We start from the raw sequence: 18,883 nt of genomic DNA, 5'->3' as shown, positions 1-18,883 counted from the left end.
TGTATTGGTGGTAATAATGAGTGATTATTATGCACTCACTCCCCTCCAACAAATTTAAACGCTACTGCACAGGTTGTAATCAATCTCTCATTTAATTCTCACATTTCGCTTCTCCTCCTTCAACGCCGCTGTCTTTTCAAATAACTTACACCTGTCTTTAAATCTCTACATGGCCTTTATCCACCTCATCTCACCTCTCTCATCTCTTTCTACGTCCCCCTCATCCTCTGTATTCACAATATTCTCGTTTTCTCGCTGTCTTATTTTTTGTCTCTCCTCCCTGAGCACTTTCTCAGTCCTACCCACTTTTTGCACCCCTTCCACTGGAATAAACTCCCCCTATACATTGAGCAGCACTACCCATAGACTCACTTACACCAGAGATTGAACGCTGCCCATAGACTCAACACTACGCATAGACTCAAACCTGCCCGTAGATTCTACACCGGCCATAGACTCAATACTGTCCATAGGCTAATACTGCCCACAAACTCAACGCTGCCCATAGACTCAACACTAGCCATAAACTTAGCACTGACCATTCTAGATTTGAAGTTTTCGTGACTGCAAGGATTCATACTCTTTGGTTTTTTCGGTAAAGTCACGTAGGTAAAAAATTAAAATAAATTAAATCACGACGTTTCGGAAGCAACACAAACCTCCATCATCAGGTGTAACTGCTCCAGTAAAATTTCTGTAGCGTTTGAAGAGAGCTATTCATGTCCCTGCACTGGTTAGGCACTGCCTCACCAACACTTACTTCACCTGGAATGGTACCTTCTACAAACAAAATGAGGGCACCCCTATGGGTTCCCCCTTGTCACCAGTGATAGCCAATGTTTTCATGGAGAAATTTGAAACAGACGCCATCCAGACATCCACTCTACGTCCTTCCATGTGGAAGAGATACGTGGATGCTACTTTCGTCATTTGGCCACATGGCCTCCCAGTATTGAACCTATTTCTAGATCACATCAACTCCATGCACCCATCCATCAAATTCACCATGGAAGTGGAGTATGATGGTAAGCTACCATTCCTGGATGTTTTGTCTGAGAGGAGACCCAATTGCTCTTTGGGACATTCTGTCTACAGGAAGGCCACCACACAGATTCCTACCTGAAACCTGATTCCCACCATCATCCGATACAAAATCATTCCCTCATCACAACACTATACCATAGGGCCCACTGCATCTCTGACAAACACCACCTGGCCAGTGAATTGGAACATGTACACCGTGCCCTAAGATGAACGGATACTCGGACCGTGCTAAGATCAAACTAGGGTAGTTTTTAGTTTACGTGCTATGAAGAAGGGTCATTACACTAAACGTCGTACATCATATATTTGTTTACTTTTAAGGCCACACACACACGGCGCTCCTGTTTTTATGAACGTTTGATTGTATTTTTATGATTACAGGACAACTTTGCTCGTCACCTTCAAACAACTCGCAGTGACCAGCGTGGTGAAGTATGGTCAATAACCCACCCCCTCCCTCCGCTACCCTTGCGGCACGGCGAGGCCGTCAACCAGCAGTGGATTGACAAATGAGCTGTACACGGAATACTTATAATTGTGTTGATGTGCGAGACGTAGATTATCTGTGTTGTGCATGTACGCACGATACATCTATAGGACCTTGTTTTGCCAGTATGGAAATGATGAAAAGGGATGATCTTGTTGTTTTATTGCCAGAAAGGGTAAAAACAAAACATTATTATTTGTTGCATCATGTATGCACGTGTGTATGAAAATTCCACTCGGATGACCCTGCCTGTAAGTGATGATGATAATAATTATATAAAAGAGCAGGCAAAGGCGCAGCCGCCGCAATTTCTTGCTCAGCCCGTTGCAGGCGGAGTGGCCCTCCAATCACGAACCGGCTTGTCGCCATTCAAATCCATAATCGAGTTTTTTTCGGTTTGATCGCATAAATATAAATGTGTCGTCAAACCCGTCACCACCACCACCACCCAACACAGCCAATCTACGGTGTCCATGTACGCTGGTTGTTGTAATTGGCAGCGAAACGTCACGGTAATCGAATAGTAAATGTTGTTGTGAGTTTACTCTCCAACACCCAACCGGTTCGCGTTGTATCCAGCCACCATTGGACACGTTTTGTTAAAGTGACAAACCTTACGAATCGGCTGTGTCGGGTGGTGGTGGCGGATTTAACGACACATTTATATTTACGCGATCTAACCCGCGAAACCCTACGACGACTAACTACGCGTTAAACAGCCAGTACAAGATCAGCAGACGATGTCGACGCATCTGATCAACGTGGAAGAGTACGGGAGAATGAACACCACCGCCACAATCCATCTCGCAGTTGAACGGGAACGCTTTCGCGAACACTTACACTGGCCAACAAAACATTTTTTGCAGCTGTTTTAGGCTAATTTCAGGGTGCTGATTCCAAATCTGGTCTCAGATTTACTCTATCACATCTCATTTTTATGCTATCGGCATACCCCATTTTCATTGATTTTATCCGAAATTAACTCTGTCACTCATGATTGCAAGTTGTTGCGAGTCAGTGACTGCTTTAGTGTTAAAATATGGTGCTGTATTTTTAGGATAGTGTGTTTATAATATAATTGTATGTAGATATCTACATTTATTTAATAGTTTTCTTCTGCAGTTTTTATTGAAAATGCTAAATCTGATCTAAAAAACCTGATGTGATAGACAAAAACTGATGCCAGATTTGGAATCAGCACGCCAATATGACATTAAACCCGTTGGAATACCTTATGTCAAAAAAAGTGTGTTGACTAGCGTTATCTGTCTGAATGTGTTGGCTGTAAACCGGTGCGCGGTATAAACGAAACGACATTTTTGCACAATAGTTTTTTTTTCTTTCGTCGATTCGCAACCTTTGGTCAGGATGGTGGTGGTGGTGCGTCAAAATCAGTTCTCGTCATGTCGAAGCGGCCGTAAGACGAATGTTCATGTGAGCGGATGAACACGAAGCTTCGCAGTCTGCTGCCGTATAGCAGTATGAGAAGACCGAATAAACATTCGAATCGCGTCAAACTTGCTGGAAATATACGAGCTGTTCCCATTGTTTTCATTTTAGAATGTTTACGAGCACCGGTGTCGTATTTTACTGCACTGGTTGTACCACCAATACGTCCATCTCCCGTGGGAGGGACCCTTTCGTTAGCAGTGGGCGTGAGTGGGCTCTTGCACGGCTGCGCCTAATTACCTTGACAGTCTTGCCTGACTAGGGGACACGTCGGGGGGGCATATAAAACACGTGCACTCTACACAGCTCGGAGGAGTCTTTCTGTTCAGTTCGTTTGCTTGTTCAAAATTTCAACCGCGGACTGCCAAGCCGGGAGATCGACCTATCCGTAAGTAAACGGATTTATGTAGAGCCGCTTTTTGTCTTTACTCCGGTCAGCTCGGTTGGCTACGTACGGTGCGAAATAAGTTCAACATACACACACACACGACAACTGGTGCTGACAATTAATTGACAATGGCGTTTGAGTAACTCACATTAATTATACATTAAGTATATAATACATCGTTGTTAATAGCTTTGCTCTAAAGAGAGGCCATTGCCCGAAACGTCGCCTATTAGCCGTTTACTGTTTAGGCCACAGTATTGACGAACGTGTTAAAATTAAGTACTGTATGGCAGTGTATGCACAAATGTTTAATTCTTCTCAAGCACAGTTTTACATTTCGTGATTGTGCTTCTTGAGTCGTGTGTCTGTGTTCTGCTGATTCGTTTGTGAACGCCGCATCCGTTCTGCAATCAATTCCTTCGTGAACGAATTTGCAAGTCGGTGAATAGGTGGTTGCACGAGTAAGTGGGTGAGCAGGTGAGTGGGTCGTTGAGTGTGTGAGGAGGTGAGTGAGGAGCGGTATAGTAGTGCCGAGTGCGCTGCAATCCTGGATACCGGAGTTCGATTCCCGCTCACCGCCACCAGCAGTGACGATTATCTGCACTGGCCCCGGGCCTCCCCTAGGTCGACTTAGCCTCTAATGAATACCTGGTTCGGTGTGTAAACATCGCCACCGAGGAGACAAAGCGGCCGGGCGTGGTGCTGGCAACCTCGTGTGCCATGCGGTCTTCGTAGGTTCTCGCTCACAGCACTTGCCCCAACAGTCTTTGAAGGCTATACGGGGGATTTTTGTATTTGAGTAGGTGAGTGAGTGGGTGAGTCTGTGTGTAGGTGAGTGGATGATTGCGTGATTGAGCGAGTGGGTGGGTGATTGTATACTGTCTATATTGCATTGTTTTAATATTTGGTCTAAAACCACGCGCCTACTGAGTAGGCGAGTGGGCGTGGGTGGGTGAGCGAATTGGTAAGTGGGTAATTGGGTGAACGAGTGGGCGAACGTGTAGATATTAATTAATGTTAATAAGTGGCTTTATAGAGCTATTTTTTATATAAAGTAAGGTCGTAAATACGTTTAAGTATGAAAATGAAAACATCCAGCTGATTGTGCGGCCCTGGGTATTGTTCGTGTTTGAGTTGAAGTTTATTTGATTTGTCACGCGGATGATGATCGTTTAGCCCCCAGTGGTTTTCACTCACATTCAGACGGGGGGGGGGGTAGGCACTGTCGCCGTTAAGACCTCATCATTGTGACAGCCGACACACGTTTGAAACCATTGTGGGTTTGACAGTAGCACGATGATGATGGGGGGGGGGTCACTCTTTGTGTATTGTCGGGGAGAAGGGGGGGGCACGTCAGGGGCCCCGCACTCAAGGCCACCAGGGGCCGCGGTCAGAGGCGTAGCTAGGGGGGGGGGGGGCAGGGGGGTACATATGTCCCCGGGCGCCAAAATGAGGCTTACAACGTTACATTATAACTTATTGCGGCGGGCGCGGCAGCCTGAAACTATTGCGCAAATCTACACCTCAACCTAAAAGTTTATATATCCTGCCACACACAGCCTACATCTATATATATAAAATCGCGAATCTGTCTGTCTGTCTGTGTGTCGCCGGACCATACGCACTTTCATTGGACGGCGGTTGCCCCTGGCAACGGGTAGCGACGCCTTCGCCGCTTTCATTGGACGGCGGTTGCCCCTGGCAACGGGTAGCGACGCCTTCGCCGCGGGCTGCAGTTTCATTGGACGGCGGTTGCCCCTGGCAACGGGTAGCCACGCCTTCGCCGCTTTCATTGGACGGCGGTTGCCCCTGGCAACGGGTAGCGACGCCTTCGGCGCGGGGTGGACGCCATTTTTAATTCCCCTTAAAAATAGGCGCACGCATTAACACGCGACTCTGACGTAAATTCATCAAAGTTTCACGTCCTCTTCACTCCCCCCCACCACAATGTGTGCAATTACTATTATAGGGTCGGTAGATTCTAAAATTATAGCGATTAGACAGTATTATTGTAGCGCGGGGGGGGGGGGGGGAACGGCACCCGTACCCAGCGTCAGCCGGGTGGGAAAATCAGGCGAGGCCGGAGGCTCTGCACGGTGCTAGGCCTCGACACCCACCACGCGACTCTGAGGTAAATTCATCAAAGTTTCACGTCCTCTACAGAGTCGTGAGGGAGGGAGAGCGGTGAGGGAGGGAGAGCGGTGAGGGAGGGAGAGCGGTGAGGGAGGGAGAGCGGTGAGGGAGGGAGAGCGGTGAGGGAGGGAGAGCGGTGAGGGAGGGAGAGCGGTGAGGGAGGGAGAGCGGTGAGGGTGGGAGAGCGGTGAGGGAGGGAGAGCGGTGAGGGAGGGAGAGCGGTGAGGGAGGGAGAGCGGTGAGGGAGGGAGAGCGGTGAGGGAGGGAGAGCGGTGAGGGAGGGAGAGCGGTGAGGGAGGGAGAGCGGTGAGGGAGGGAGAGCGGTGAGGGAGGGCGAGCGGTGAGGGAGGGAGAGCGGTGAGGGAGGGAGAGCGGTGAGGGAGGGAGAGCGGTGAGGGAGGGAGAGCGGTGAGGGAGGGAGAGCGGTGAGGGAGGGAGAGCGGTGAGGGTGGGAGAGCGGTGAGGGAGGGAGAGCGGTGAGGGAGGGAGAGCGGTGAGGGAGGGAGAGCGGTGAGGGAGGGAGAGCGGTGAGGGAGGGAGAGCGGTGAGGGAGGGAGAGCGGTGAGGGAGGGAGAGCGGTGAGGGAGGGAGAGCTCTTCATCACAAGGCGGTGGCCTTGTGATGAAGAGCCCTGGCGTAGTGAGTGGCCCTGGCGTAGTGAGTGGCCTTCTCGTAGTAAATGGCCCTGGCGTAGTGAGTGGCCCTGGCGTGGTGAGTGGCCCTGGTGTAGTGAGTGGCCTTCTCGTAGTGAATGGCCCTGGCGTAGTGAGTGGCCCTGGCGTGGTGAGTGGCCCTGGCGTGGTGAGTGGCCCTGGCGTAGTGAGTGGCCTTCTCGTAGTGAATGGCCTTCTCGTAGTGAATGGCCTTCTCGTAGTGAATGGCCCTGGCGTGGTGAGTGGCCCTGGCGTGGTGAGTGGCCCTGGCGTAGTGAGTGGCCCTGGCGTGGTGAGTGGCCCTGGCATAGCGAGTGGCCCTGGTGTAGTGAGTGGCCCTGGAGTAGTGAGTGGCCCTGCTGTTTCACACGGGAGATCCGTAGCGCGACGTGTGCGCAGCAGGAGCAGTCAGAAAGACAAAAACATCGACATAGCAGAGAACGAGTACAAGCATGGGTCCTTCGGGAATAATTGCACAACTAACGTCTTAAACTAAACACACGCCAATCAAAATAAGAGCTGTGGAACCCCTACGTCAGTACAGTCAGTTCGACTATGACGTGGTAGTCGTTGCATTCCTGAAGAACATCGCGTTATAGGAAAAATCGCGTTATAGGAAAAATCGCGTTATATAAAGCACAGTCCGCGATAACGCCTGAGATGCGTACGCAGGCCGAACGAAGATGTAGGCGTGTAGGTAGAAGCATCCAGCAGCATCCCAATGCCTTGTGTGATGATGTAACGCCGACGCAGCCGTACAACCGCGTTTTCCTACTAGCGCGATGTAGTTCCCTGGGCTCTATCGCGTTATATCCAATTCGCATCCGCGTTATAAAAAAAAAATTGTACCCTAATACATTCGCCGCGTTATATCCAATCTGCGTCATAAAAACCTCACGTGGTAAAGGAGAACTGGCTGTACTTTGATACTTGCACGTGCTGTTCGCCTTTTGCATAATCATCAGCAGGTCGTCTTCTTTTAGTGGCAACCTTTTATCACTTCTACGTTGGTCGTGTGACTGCAAGCGCTCAAATGCCTTGTTGTTGTTGTCGTTGTTGTTGTGTATGTGGTTCACTGAACGATAACGAGCGCACCAATTGGCACGCCCGGCAGCTGAGGTTACCGCGTGGTTTATTTACCCTCAGGTACCATGTGGCGCTCATTGTTACATGTGCGGCAAGCCAGACACCGAGATTTCTCATGCGGTTAGCGGTAACGTGAATAAATCGATGTTAGCCCTTTTTTTGCCCCGTTTTCCTACCTCCCCCCTTGAAACACTCTTGTGCCCGATCGTGACCACACCACGATAGGGTGGCGAGCCCGGATGCTCTCGACCCTTCCGTAATTATGAGGATGCATTACATCTGGACATGTGATTTGTGACAGCGACGATGGCCGTGGCGAGGAAGTCCAGTCTCCTGTGCGTCTTCCTCGTCTTCTCCTGCTTCGGAAACCTCCTGTGGATGCTGAGGGGTTCCCGGAGCACCATGGTTGTCATCAGATCGCAAGGGTCAGCCAGCACATCTTCCGAGAAGACGCTCCTACACAATCCTCTGGCTTTAGCTGAGCAACTTAACAACATTGAGGAGATGCTAGGAATGATTCTGGAAGGTGAGTTTCACGCAAATTTGTGTTTAGAGATGGCTGTCTGACTGCTGTGTCAACATCCGAGCGAGTAGGTGTGCTATCTGCTTACGCAGAGATTCTACTCGCACAGAGACCCATAGATGCACATATATACCCATAGACTCAAGCAGATACCCATACACTCACACAGAGACCCACAGACTCGCACAAATAACCATAGACTCACGCAGAGACGCATAGACTCACGGTTAGCCACATAGACGCACACAGAGACCATAGACTCACGCAGAGGCCCATAGATTTACACAGACACGCATAGATCCATAGTGTTGGTGGTGTTGGTGCTGGTGCTGGTGGTGTTCATGCTGGTGTAGCCGCCAGCCTCCCATCCCAACCTTGGGGTTGTGATATTTGACAGCACCAGGAACCCAAGGCAACTGGCGTGGACGCTAAACTCCCCGAGAAGGTCGCGGTTGGCGTTCAACTCTCTCTCGTCGTAGTTGGCAGTGGTCGCTTTCTTTGCCCAAACCTGGTGCGCAGGTCTCTGTGGTTGACCTTCCTAGGGCAACTCACAATGTCCAAAGCACCGGCGGGGGTGGGGGGGGGCATCTGCTGGCTCCCCATCTCCTTCCACGTAATTTTTTAATGAGGTTCACTTGTGTCTTGGCTTTTTTCCAGCAGCCCCTTTTTTAAATTAATAGTGAGCCACCGTGGCTAGAAGATAGATGCTACCTCCGTCGCCTTGTATACAGGAGGTCGTGGCTTCGATCCAGAATCTGAGTTTGGGGTGTCTCTCTCCCCATGGTCACATGGATTTTTCTCTGATGTTTCCCTCCACATTAAGAATCACGCGTTTAGAATATTTGGCTGATATAAATTTCCACGTAATAAGTTATCATTTGTGATAGTCAGGTAGCTTCTGAAAAATAGCTACACAGCTCGATGGACCTTGCCTGGTATATATATAAATAAGTTTAGTAATTGTCCCACCAAGGTCGATCGTACCCAGGTCGTATTTTCATCTTTCCGCCATACAGAAGGTTGCATCAAGTGCACCATTGGCACTGTCGTCATTGAGATGAAACCGAGGCTGAAACTAAACAGTTTTTATTTGTTTAATTTGACCAGGTTAAGGCCCCACTGAGCTGTGTAGCTCTCTTCCAGAAGCGACTTGGCCATCGCGAATGACAGCTCCACCAAAAATGTATGGCTGCAGCCAAATATTCTAAATGCAAGACGTTGATTCTCGATATGGAGCGGAACAAAAATTGGAGGACCCGGATAAAAATCTACGCGCGACCACGGGATGCAAGAGAGAGACGCAAACGTACAGGCGTCAGGGTCGGGATCGAACCCACGACTTCCTGTACAACAGGCGAGGTAGTGAACATCTCCGAGCCACCGCGGTGCCCAGACAATCGCCGGGTCCTGGCTGTGATCTCGGCCGCCGCCGCTTTCGGCAAGAACCCCAGAGCCGCCATGACGGTTGAGGTCGGAGTCTCGGGAGCGGTTTCCAGGGTGACCGAGAGCTCGCGTGGCGACGCCATCGTCCGCGTACATGACAGCCCTGCGAAAGAGCGGCGGCCCCCTCGTGTAGCCAGAGGGTGAATAGCATTGGGGGAAGGGTACAGACCCCCCCCTGCCCCCCCCCCGTTATCCAGGCGTGCGAGGTGTGCCGACCTGGTCGCCCCGGGGAGGACGCACATCGAGACTGCGTGCTTGTGAGCCGCGCGTCATCCCGACCCCCAACCACCCTTCCAGATGGCGCTAAACCCGAGGAGCCATCTGTGAAGGGCCCGGTGTGTAAGGGGAGCCAGTGGGTACCCGACCCCGAGACCCCGCTCTTCAAGGAGTGGGGCAAGGAGCTCTCGGTGTGGCAGAAGCGCAAGGCATGTGCGCGCTTCCTCGCCTACGGCTACAACGCCTACCTGAGCGACCGGCTGCCCCTTGACCGCGACGTGCCTGACAACCGCCCTCCCGGGTACGCCACTCAGAGTTGCACTCTCGCTCGACATCGCCACCATCATCATCATCATCGGCGTCATCGTCGTCATCATCGCCATCATCATCGCCATCACTGTCATCGCCACCATCACCCCCCCCCCCCCCCGCCAGGTGCGCGACTCACTCGTAGAGAGTTAAACTCATTTATCGTCATCATCACCATCGCAGTGCCGGCCAGCTGAGCGTGAGTGCGAGTGTGCCTCACCACTGGTGAACTAGGGCCTCCCCACGTCGTTCGTTGTTACGGTGATCGTTTGACCATACTTCCCCTCTCCCGTGCACCCCCCAGATGCAGCACCAAAAAGTACCCGTCGGAGCTGCCGGCTCTCAGCGTGGTGCTGATCTTCTACAACGAGGCCGTCTCCATCCTGCTGCGCGCCGTCACCTCCGCCGTGCGCAACACGCCGCGCCACCTCCTCAACGAGGTCATCCTCGTCGACGACTGCAGCAGCCACCGTGAGAGCTACAAGGCAAAAACAATCATTTTAAAGGACATACTTTGTATGTTATCATGTATGTATGTTGAACTTCTTTTGCAATGTACGTAGCCAACAGTGGCTAATCGGAAGTTTGGGGGGAGGGACAATAAATTAAACACAAACAGCAGTTATACAGAAATTAGTTTTCAATTTAGTATAGAAGTGTATAGTAGTGTAGTGTATAGTGTAGTATGTATGCTGAATTTTTTTTTCACCATACATAGCCAACCGTGGTTAATCAAAGGTGCGGAGGTCATCAGCACGAGGTCACCATACACAGACCACGTGGCGGACTGACACACACAACCCTTCACACAGCGGTGGGCTGCTCACGGCTGCTGCTACTCTCGCTCATGATTTATTATGATAAATACAGACAACAATGAATGGTGCCCTTCACCAGGAGACCTGCAGCAACAATTCAATGCGCAGATCGAGGAGCTGGACAGCAGGTACCCGGAGGTGTCCATCCGCATCGTCCGGCACGCGGCCCGCAGGGGGCTGAGCGCGGCCCGGGTCACCGGCGTCCGGGCGGCCTCGGGGCCCGTGGTGGCCGTCATGGACGCCCACGTGGAGTTCCCCGTCGGATGGTGAGTCCCAAACTCTCTCTGGCTGGTGAGTCCGCTCAGCCATGACGCTTTGCACCGTGAGTTCAGTAGATCATAGTAACCAGCACTGGGCCATGCTGGAGGGTGGGTGGGGTGGGTGGGGTGAGTGGGGTGGGGTGGGTGGGGTGGGTGGGGAGGCGCGATGATGTCACAGTGCGACGCATCCAGCTCAAAGGGCTGTGGATTGCGAGTGATGTCACCACGCAGGCGTACAGCAGTGACGTCACCACCACGCCAGCCAACCAGGCACCTGTTATAATACGAAACGCTACCGTTATAACGCGGAAGGCACAAGTTATAACGTGGAATGTGCACTGTTATAACGCAGTATCTGAGCAGTCGTCAACAAACTACTTTATTGAGCTGTGTAGCTGAGTGGTACAGTGATACAGTACGCGGAGTATACACTAGCGCGGCAGCGTACCCTAAGTTATATGTCCCGCCATTATTTCTGTGTGTTCGTTGTAGTAGTGACATCGTATCTCGCCAAACGCGATCATTGCATTAATTATGTGGAAATCGTTTTTGCTCAACGTGTTTTTCGCTTGATGCCGCCACTTTTCAGGAAGGCATCTAGGTGTGGTAAATGAGGACTTACCATCATATGTTTATTACCGATGTGGGAGCTGGCCTGGTAGCATCGAGGTCAGAGACACGGGACCGGCACCACTGAAACCCTGGGTTCCAATCTGGGTTACGACCGCCTTTCATGAATATGAATGATAATGGACCAGGGAAGTGGATATCACAGAGCTACCGCCGAGATCCCTTCAAGTGACCCTTTGCTTCAAACACCATAGAGGGCAGAATTTTGCCACCCATTGGTCTCTTTGCATCTATAGGTCTCTATGTGAATCTATAGAACTCTGTGTGAGTGTATGGGTCTCTGTGTTAGTATGTGGGTATCTGTGTTAGTCTACAGGTTTCTGTGTGAGTCTATAGGTCTTTCTGTGAGTCTATGCGTCTTTATGTGAGTCTATGGGTCTCTGTGTGAGTCTATGGGTTTATGTGTGGGTTTTGTTTGTTTATAGGTTTCTTTGTGAGTCATTGGTATATGTAGACAAACCATTATCTCACTGCCTTAAGAACCTGGTTTAATCACGGACACACTCAAATCCGATTAACCCAGGATCTAAGTATTGACAGCACAGTCTTTCGTGAGCCATCTGGTCACCTCTGATGACAGTAAATATACCCAAAATAATTGCGTTGCTCAATTCCGCTAACCAGGGCCGAGCCGATCCTGGCACGGATCCAGGAGGACCGGCGCGTCGTGGTCTCCACGGTGTTCGACAACACGCACTACGACACGCTCGAGGTCCACCGCTACGAGTCGCAGGCGCAGACGTTCACGTGGCAGCTGTGGTGCACCTACATGGTGCCCCCCCTCGAATGGATCAACAGCAAGGACCCCACGGCCCCCATCAGGTACTTATCCAGAAGGCTGCCAAATGTGTAGCCTCGCCCACATTTGCGCAGCCTTGCCCACGTTCGCCTAACCACGTCCACCTTTGGGTAACCCTGCCCAGGTTTCCGCAGGCAGTGCTCGTATATTCCAATAAATGAACTAAACTAAACTTTTAATTTTACCAGGTAAGGCCTACTGAGCTATATAGCTCGTTTTCGGAAGCGACCTGGTCACAAATGATAGCTCAACGAAGTGGCTTAGCACGTGGACATTTATAGCAGCCAAAAACCGGAGGATCTCGAGAAAAATCCATGTGACCACGGGGAGAACATGCAAACTCGAAATAAAAAGCCATCAGGATCGGGATCAAACCCACAACCTCCTGCATACCAGACGAGGTAGTTAACATCACTGTGGTGAGACGTTAACTGCACTCAGACTGAACTGCATTGCAGGCCTCCCTTCCTTATGCCGGTGTCAGTGACAGCCCGTTGGCCTCAGATGGTGAGTCTTTGCTCGCAGAGCCCTACTTGAGATATTTCTGTGGTTATTGCCAGCCCTACGTGATGTTGTTGAGCTTTGTCATCCAGCTTACTCACCCCCCTCTCGCTTCCAGGAGCCCGATTGTGATGGGCTGTATGGCAGCCAGCAAGAGTTACTTGGAGGAGATCGGCTTTCTGGATGAAGGCATGCAGGTGTACGGAGGGGAGAACGTGGAGCTGGGCCTCAGGGTGAGGATGCTAAGACACAAAGACAAACACATTGTCGGCCCTTACAGATTATTACACCAAACCGTTTTTTTAGCAGGTAAGGCCCACTGGGCTATTTAGTTTTTTTTCAAAATGATATTTCAATGAAGCGGCATATCACGTGAAAATGTATAGCAGCCAAATGCTCTGAATGTCTGACTTTGATTCTAAATGTGAACGGAAAAACTGGAGGATCCGGAGAACAATCCACGCGACCACGGGGAGAGATAGACGCAAACTCTAAATATACAGGCATCGGGGTTGGGGTCGAACCTATGCCCTCCTGTATACCAGGCGAGCTCGCTAACATATCGCCACCGTGGCGCAGGGTGGCACGCTGGTAACACTCGTGCCTCAGCAAGACAAGCCTGGGTTTGATTCCTGCCTCGGGTGCCTTCTTTGTGGAAGGTATCGGTTCTCGCCCTGTTCTGTTTGCGCTTCATCTGGGTTCTCAGGTTCCTCCCATAGCTTGAAAAAACATACAATGTAACAAGCATTGGCCGAAACGTCCGAATGTGGAATAATTACCTGAAAATTACTCAATCGAGATCACACAGCAGTAGCAACAACATTGCCCCCACTGCTGCAAAAAACTAACGGGTCCCTCCTGAAAAAAATTGTCCTTAAGCTCTCCTGGGTGACTGCAGACAAAGGGAGGATCTGTGTAAGCCAACCCCAACCGGCTGCCGAGTTCTGAGTGGCCAATCACAGTGCCTGGGCTATTGGTGACCAGCCCCCACTCTCCGCCCCACCCCGTGTGTCCAGGTGTGGCAGTGCGGGGGCCGCGTGGAGGTGCTGCCCTGCTCACGCTTGGCTCACATCGAGCGCTACTTCAAGCCGTACGCCCCGGACCTGAGCGTCCACATGCGCAGGAACGCGCTGCGCGTGGCCGAGATCTGGATGGACGACTTCAAGAAGAATGTCTACATGGCCTGGAACGTGCCCATGAACGTACGCGGTGCAGGGCACCCTCTGTGATTCACGTGCAGCACACTCATGCATATTCATGTACAGGTAGTCCTCTACTTACGATGGAGATGCGTTACGACGACCCCATCGTAAGTCGAAGATGGCCTAGCCTACCCAGGAATCTTAAAGAATGGTGATAATTTAGCAAAACAGAGAAATTTACAGTACCGTACTGTACAAACTATATACTGTATGTATTTATTGAAATACTGTATTGCACAGTTAAATGTAAAGTAAAAGAACAAGGTAAATTCTTAGCCTACCTATATGAACTGCAATTTAATATAATTTTGTCGTATCGCTATCGCCATCGTAAGATCGAAATATCGTAAGTCGCACCATCGTAACTCGGGGACTATCTGTAGATGTGATGCATATTCATGTAGACGTGATGCATATTCACGTAAGGGCACGCACTCGGCCATGGTGGGTCGTCAAGGTCTGTAAAGTTACCAGATGGGCCCATTGTGTTCTACGTGATACAAGACACGAGACACAATGCCGTGTGTCTCGTTCGGCCAACCCAGCAAGCCGCCACTTTCAGGTGGTGGCCGCATGTGGCCCGCGCTGAGGCTGGAGTGCTGAGCCCCTGCCTTGAACCCAGCCAAACCATTTGCCCCATTTTGTGTTCACGCAATCATTCCCATAGCCCAGGCAATGGCGATACTGCTGCTGCTGCTGCTGGGTGTGATCCCAATTGAGTACTTTGCAGGGTGGTTTTTCGAAATTGGCTACTTGTTTTCACAGTGACGTCAGCACGCAATGGCTTTCCTCATTTTGAACGAGCAGATGGCGCACACTGAGTGGTATTTAATGGAGCATACCCCACAGTGTTCACCAGTGCCACCTGCCGGACATGAACCACGAAACGGTGCAACGAGCGGTGGGCCCACAGCGTCACCATCCCGATTAACTCTCAGTGAACATGGAACTTTGGGCCAACTTTGGTGCAACGTTTCCAGCCAAATGTCAATGTTTGCTAGCATTGACCCAACGTTCACCGGGTGTATAACTCTTGTCTCGTTGGTGGTGCCACACTAGGGCTCTGGGATCGACATCGGCGACATCTCGGAGCGCGTGGCTCTGCGCAAGCGGCTCAACTGCAAGAGCTTCGCGTGGTACCTGGAGAACGTGCTGCCCTCACTGCCACGGCACGACGACATCGTGCAGTACGGCGTGGTGAGTATCCGGTACGGAGTGGGGAGTATCCGGTGCGGTGTGGTGAGTACTCGGTACGGTATGGTGCATATCCAGAATGGTGTGGTGCATATTCAATGCCCCTTTTCCACTGGCATATCCAAGCCGAGCCAGCCGAGCCAGCCCAGCACAGCTCAGGAGGCACCAGTGTGGTTTTTCCACTGCAGAAGCTGGAGCTGTTCCACTGACGTCGAGACATGTAGCTGCAAAATTAAGTCCCTGAAGAAGCTCCCTCACGCGGAGAGAAACGTCTGACATCATGCCGAGCAACACAGTGGAACAACCCAAAAACACATCAGACGGCTATGCAGCAGCACAGCTGCGAAAACGTACAAAGTGGTCTTGACTAACACCGATGTTATAATGACAGAAACCCTAAAGCGCTCGCGTGTAATCATTTGAAAATGTACATCGTTACAATTTTCTTATTTCAGATGACCAACAACAAAAAAGAAAGCCTCTGTCTGGACAAAGGAGACCCAAAGGATAAAGTTCCCATTTTGTACCCATGCCATGGATACACCCCCCAGGTACTGTGTTGTATTGAACGCCTGGCCAATGAATGTGTGATGACGCCCGTGGTGTAAGGGTGGGGAGCGGCAGTGAGGTCGTGGTTAGTGTGCTGCGCTATGAACCTGTCAACCCGAGTTGGATTCCTGCTCACAGCCAACACCAGTGACGATTATCTGAAATGGTCTTGAGGCTCCCCTAGGTCTACTCAGCCTCAAATGAGTAACTAGTGTGTTATCCACACTAATTACGGGGAGCACGGCCTCCGATAATAAAACATTGCGGATGATCCCAAAATATCAAATTTTCACGGATCTCTGGCAAAAAGCACTAATATAGGTTTAAATTATGTTTAAGTAAAATTAAAATTGAGTTTGTTAATGAAGACTCCGCCCACTAAATTTTTAGAGCCACGCCAATCAAAATCGATCAAACTCTGCCCACTGTTGTAAATATATCCAATTACTGTGCTGTATAGGCGATCACGTGGATTTTGGATTAACTGGCGCACATATTTGCTGGGTTTAGGCACGTGGCTTGTAATAGATATTTCCAAGAGTAACAATGTTTAACTGATCTTCGATTATTAATTTGCGCTTAAGGGAATATCCATGAGTTTTCAATTTCTGTCAAAATCTCACACGAATAATTGAGTGACTACTGTGATAATACTAAAACTTAAAGCCAAGTGCTTCTCGCTGTGAGCCGCGAGTGTCGCTGCTGCGCCACCCTGCTACCCAAACTGTCAGGGGCGGCCCGAGACGAGTTGCCAGCAACTGGCGCCCGAGGGCGAGCCATACAATTGGCTCCCCCACCCCTGAACCCAAGGGCAGATCTAGGCTGAGGTTTTTTGTAAACTGGGAAACTTTTGCTCTTATTTTCTGTTTAATGTTTTCTAAGCGTATTTTTTTCGACAGAGGCATAATTATTTAGGATGTCTGTCCGTCCGTTTGTCCAACTAGTTTTTCTGAGGTCAGATGAAATAGAGATACAAATTTTAAGAATAGATTTGTAAACGATAGCTAGATGATATTTCAGTCCGATTTAAGGTATTTATATTGGCAGTCAATAAAATATTTTACTTTATAAATTCTCATACATTTTTAGAAATGAATTCTAATTCATATTCCCTCTGTACGCGCATGGGAATTGAAATAATGACATCTCCATTAGTTTATTTGTTTTTTTGAGTATTTTTTTTACTAGAATTTGGCACCCACTTAACGTGGTGCTCTCGACGACCGCCGAGTTCGCCTACATGGACACACACCACACTGGCAATCTGTACGTGTTTGCACGTGTCTGTGTGTCTACTTTTGTTGGTTGTATTGAGCAGCTGGCAATGAGAACCTCAGACAACCGGATTATGATCGGGCTGAACTTGGACTTGGTGAGCCCCGGAGCTGTGTGTCTGGGGGTGTCAACATCGGGAGTCGAGCCTGCGTTTGTGGACTGTCAGCTGACCGCTCAGGAGGCCAGCAGCAGCCTGCTTCACTTTGAGGTGACGGACTTCACCGTAACCACGTGGGTTTTTAAGTCGCAAAAATGTTTTATTAGGAATTGATGTGGCAATGCTGATCAGATTTGGCTCGTTACGAACCCTCCTTTCGTTGATTTGCCTCTCCACGTAAAGACTTTTATTTTAATAAAGTGTGCAGGGACACAGACATATGGAAGGAGGAGCTGTATTGCCTGATTATCGATTGTGTGTTAGTTACCACAGCAATGCTGATGATTATTTAGTTGCTGATGGAAGGCCCGCTTCAAGATCCAATTTGTATTTACTGTGCGGCTGCAGAACGGAGAACTGAGGTTCCAGGAAGGAGGAAAGTGCCTGGAGGTGAAGGAGAATGCTCAGAGAAGCTACGGCATGGAGCTCGTGCTGGTGCCCTGTTCCGGGCAGAAGTGGCGTTTGGCGTACATCCGCAAATCGTAGCCCCAATAAATGGACACGCGCTTAAGATTGGCATCAAGATGTCATCATTGTACCCAAAGCTGTCTTGACACCACTACCACCTTCTTGCTACCAACGCGTTCTACGCTGTGCAGATTCCACAGCTGCTGGGGCAGTAGAGACCGGTGACTCGTGAGACCAATAGAAAGGCCGTTCGTAGATTCCAATGATTATTGCACTAGTATTCAAGAGGCTCTCCACGATATTTTAGGAGCAAAGTGACTTTCTGATGTTTTAAATTCATGAACCCTAAAAGCCAGGAAGAGAGTGTCGTGTAAATGAATGTGTTTCTAAAACGGAAAACCTACAAAGCCATAAGCTTTCTCAAACACTCAATAATCAAACTTGACAGCCAGAATTCGGGGGCTAGGCCACGCACCAACGTACTACTGGGACTGTGACGCCCACTATTGAAGCGACTCGCCACTGGTTCCGAGGTCTGCACAGCAAGCCAGCAGAAGGTGTTAGGTGAATCAATCACCAGGTGTTTACCGGTGTCTCCATTGCAGTAGAGGCCACACGCGCGCATTGACACGCAGGAGACTGTATTGGTTGAGGTGCGTCACGTGTGGTGCTCTGCGTTGTTTCCGTGTATCAGTTGATGTGAAGAGACGTTTAATGTAAATAGTCATTTACGAAATGAAAAATCATGCTGTAAAATCATCTCTGTTTCACATTGCCATCTCATCGCACTGTGTTATGAAATGTAAAGGGCTCGTTGTGAAGAGAACGGTCACTGTACGTTTCTCGTCGGGCTCGTGGAACAACAAGACCACCATCAACAACAACAACAGCAGCCGCCTCTATTCGCCACGAAGTGATGATGAACTCACCACGGCGCCTGTGCCGGGCTAGATGGACTTTGAGGCCACGTGAAGTGTCAAAGACTCGCAACAGGAGGTCGCTGGACAGACCCAGGTGCCATGAGGTGACTCAGATGACTGGCCGATGCACCAGCTGTATCCCCTACTGCGCCAACTTGCTGTAGTTTAGTCAATATTGATTTGAAGCTTTCGTGACTGCAGGGATCCATGTATTTTAGTCGTCTGACGCTCCCCTCGTTGCTGTGAGCGTTGCTCCTCTGCCCTCCGTTGTTGTTGGAGGGTTACGGCCTCGAACTGCCCAGTAGCGTCCTTCACGAGCCTCCCCCATAGAGGCTGATCTTGACACCGCTGGTACCAGGCATTGGCAAATCCACTCAGCTCCGCATCCTCCTGTGCCGCATCAGTCCATCTCTGTTTCAGCCCGTGTCATGCCCATTTA

General features: G+C 50.2%; 1 protein-coding gene across 3 annotated transcripts; it reads left to right on the top strand.

Moving 5' to 3' along the window:
- The first annotated feature begins 2,964 nt into the window (after nt 1-2,964).
- Nucleotides 2,965-18,283, top strand: LOC144737014 (polypeptide N-acetylgalactosaminyltransferase 18-like). Of its 3 annotated transcripts, none has more exons than XM_078619663.1 (12): nt 2,965-3,368; nt 7,542-7,766; nt 9,504-9,723; nt 10,036-10,202; nt 10,629-10,815; nt 12,064-12,261; nt 12,858-12,972; nt 13,756-13,941; nt 15,001-15,138; nt 15,591-15,686; nt 17,003-17,167; nt 17,465-18,283. In XM_078619663.1, the coding sequence occupies exons 2-12, from the start codon at nt 7,547-7,549 to the stop codon at nt 17,600-17,602; spliced, it is 1,830 nt and encodes a 609-aa protein (XP_078475789.1). In that variant the 5' UTR covers nt 2,965-3,368; nt 7,542-7,546; the 3' UTR covers nt 17,603-18,283. The 3 variants fall into 3 exon arrangements, with proteins under 3 accessions (XP_078475789.1, XP_078475790.1, XP_078475791.1); XM_078619664.1 differs by lacking the exon at nt 2,965-3,368 and adding an exon at nt 3,726-3,845; XM_078619665.1 differs by lacking the exon at nt 2,965-3,368 and adding an exon at nt 3,853-3,873.
- Nucleotides 18,284-18,883: the final 600 nt, after the last annotated feature.

Source organism: Lampetra planeri, chromosome 64, assembly GCF_965212315.1.
Source record: "Lampetra planeri chromosome 64, kcLamPlan1.2.h2, whole genome shotgun sequence".
NCBI lineage: Eukaryota > Metazoa > Chordata > Hyperoartia > Petromyzontiformes > Petromyzontidae > Lampetra > Lampetra planeri.
The sequence above is the reverse complement of the archived record's forward strand: the minus strand, read 5'-3'. Positions and strand labels throughout refer to the sequence as shown.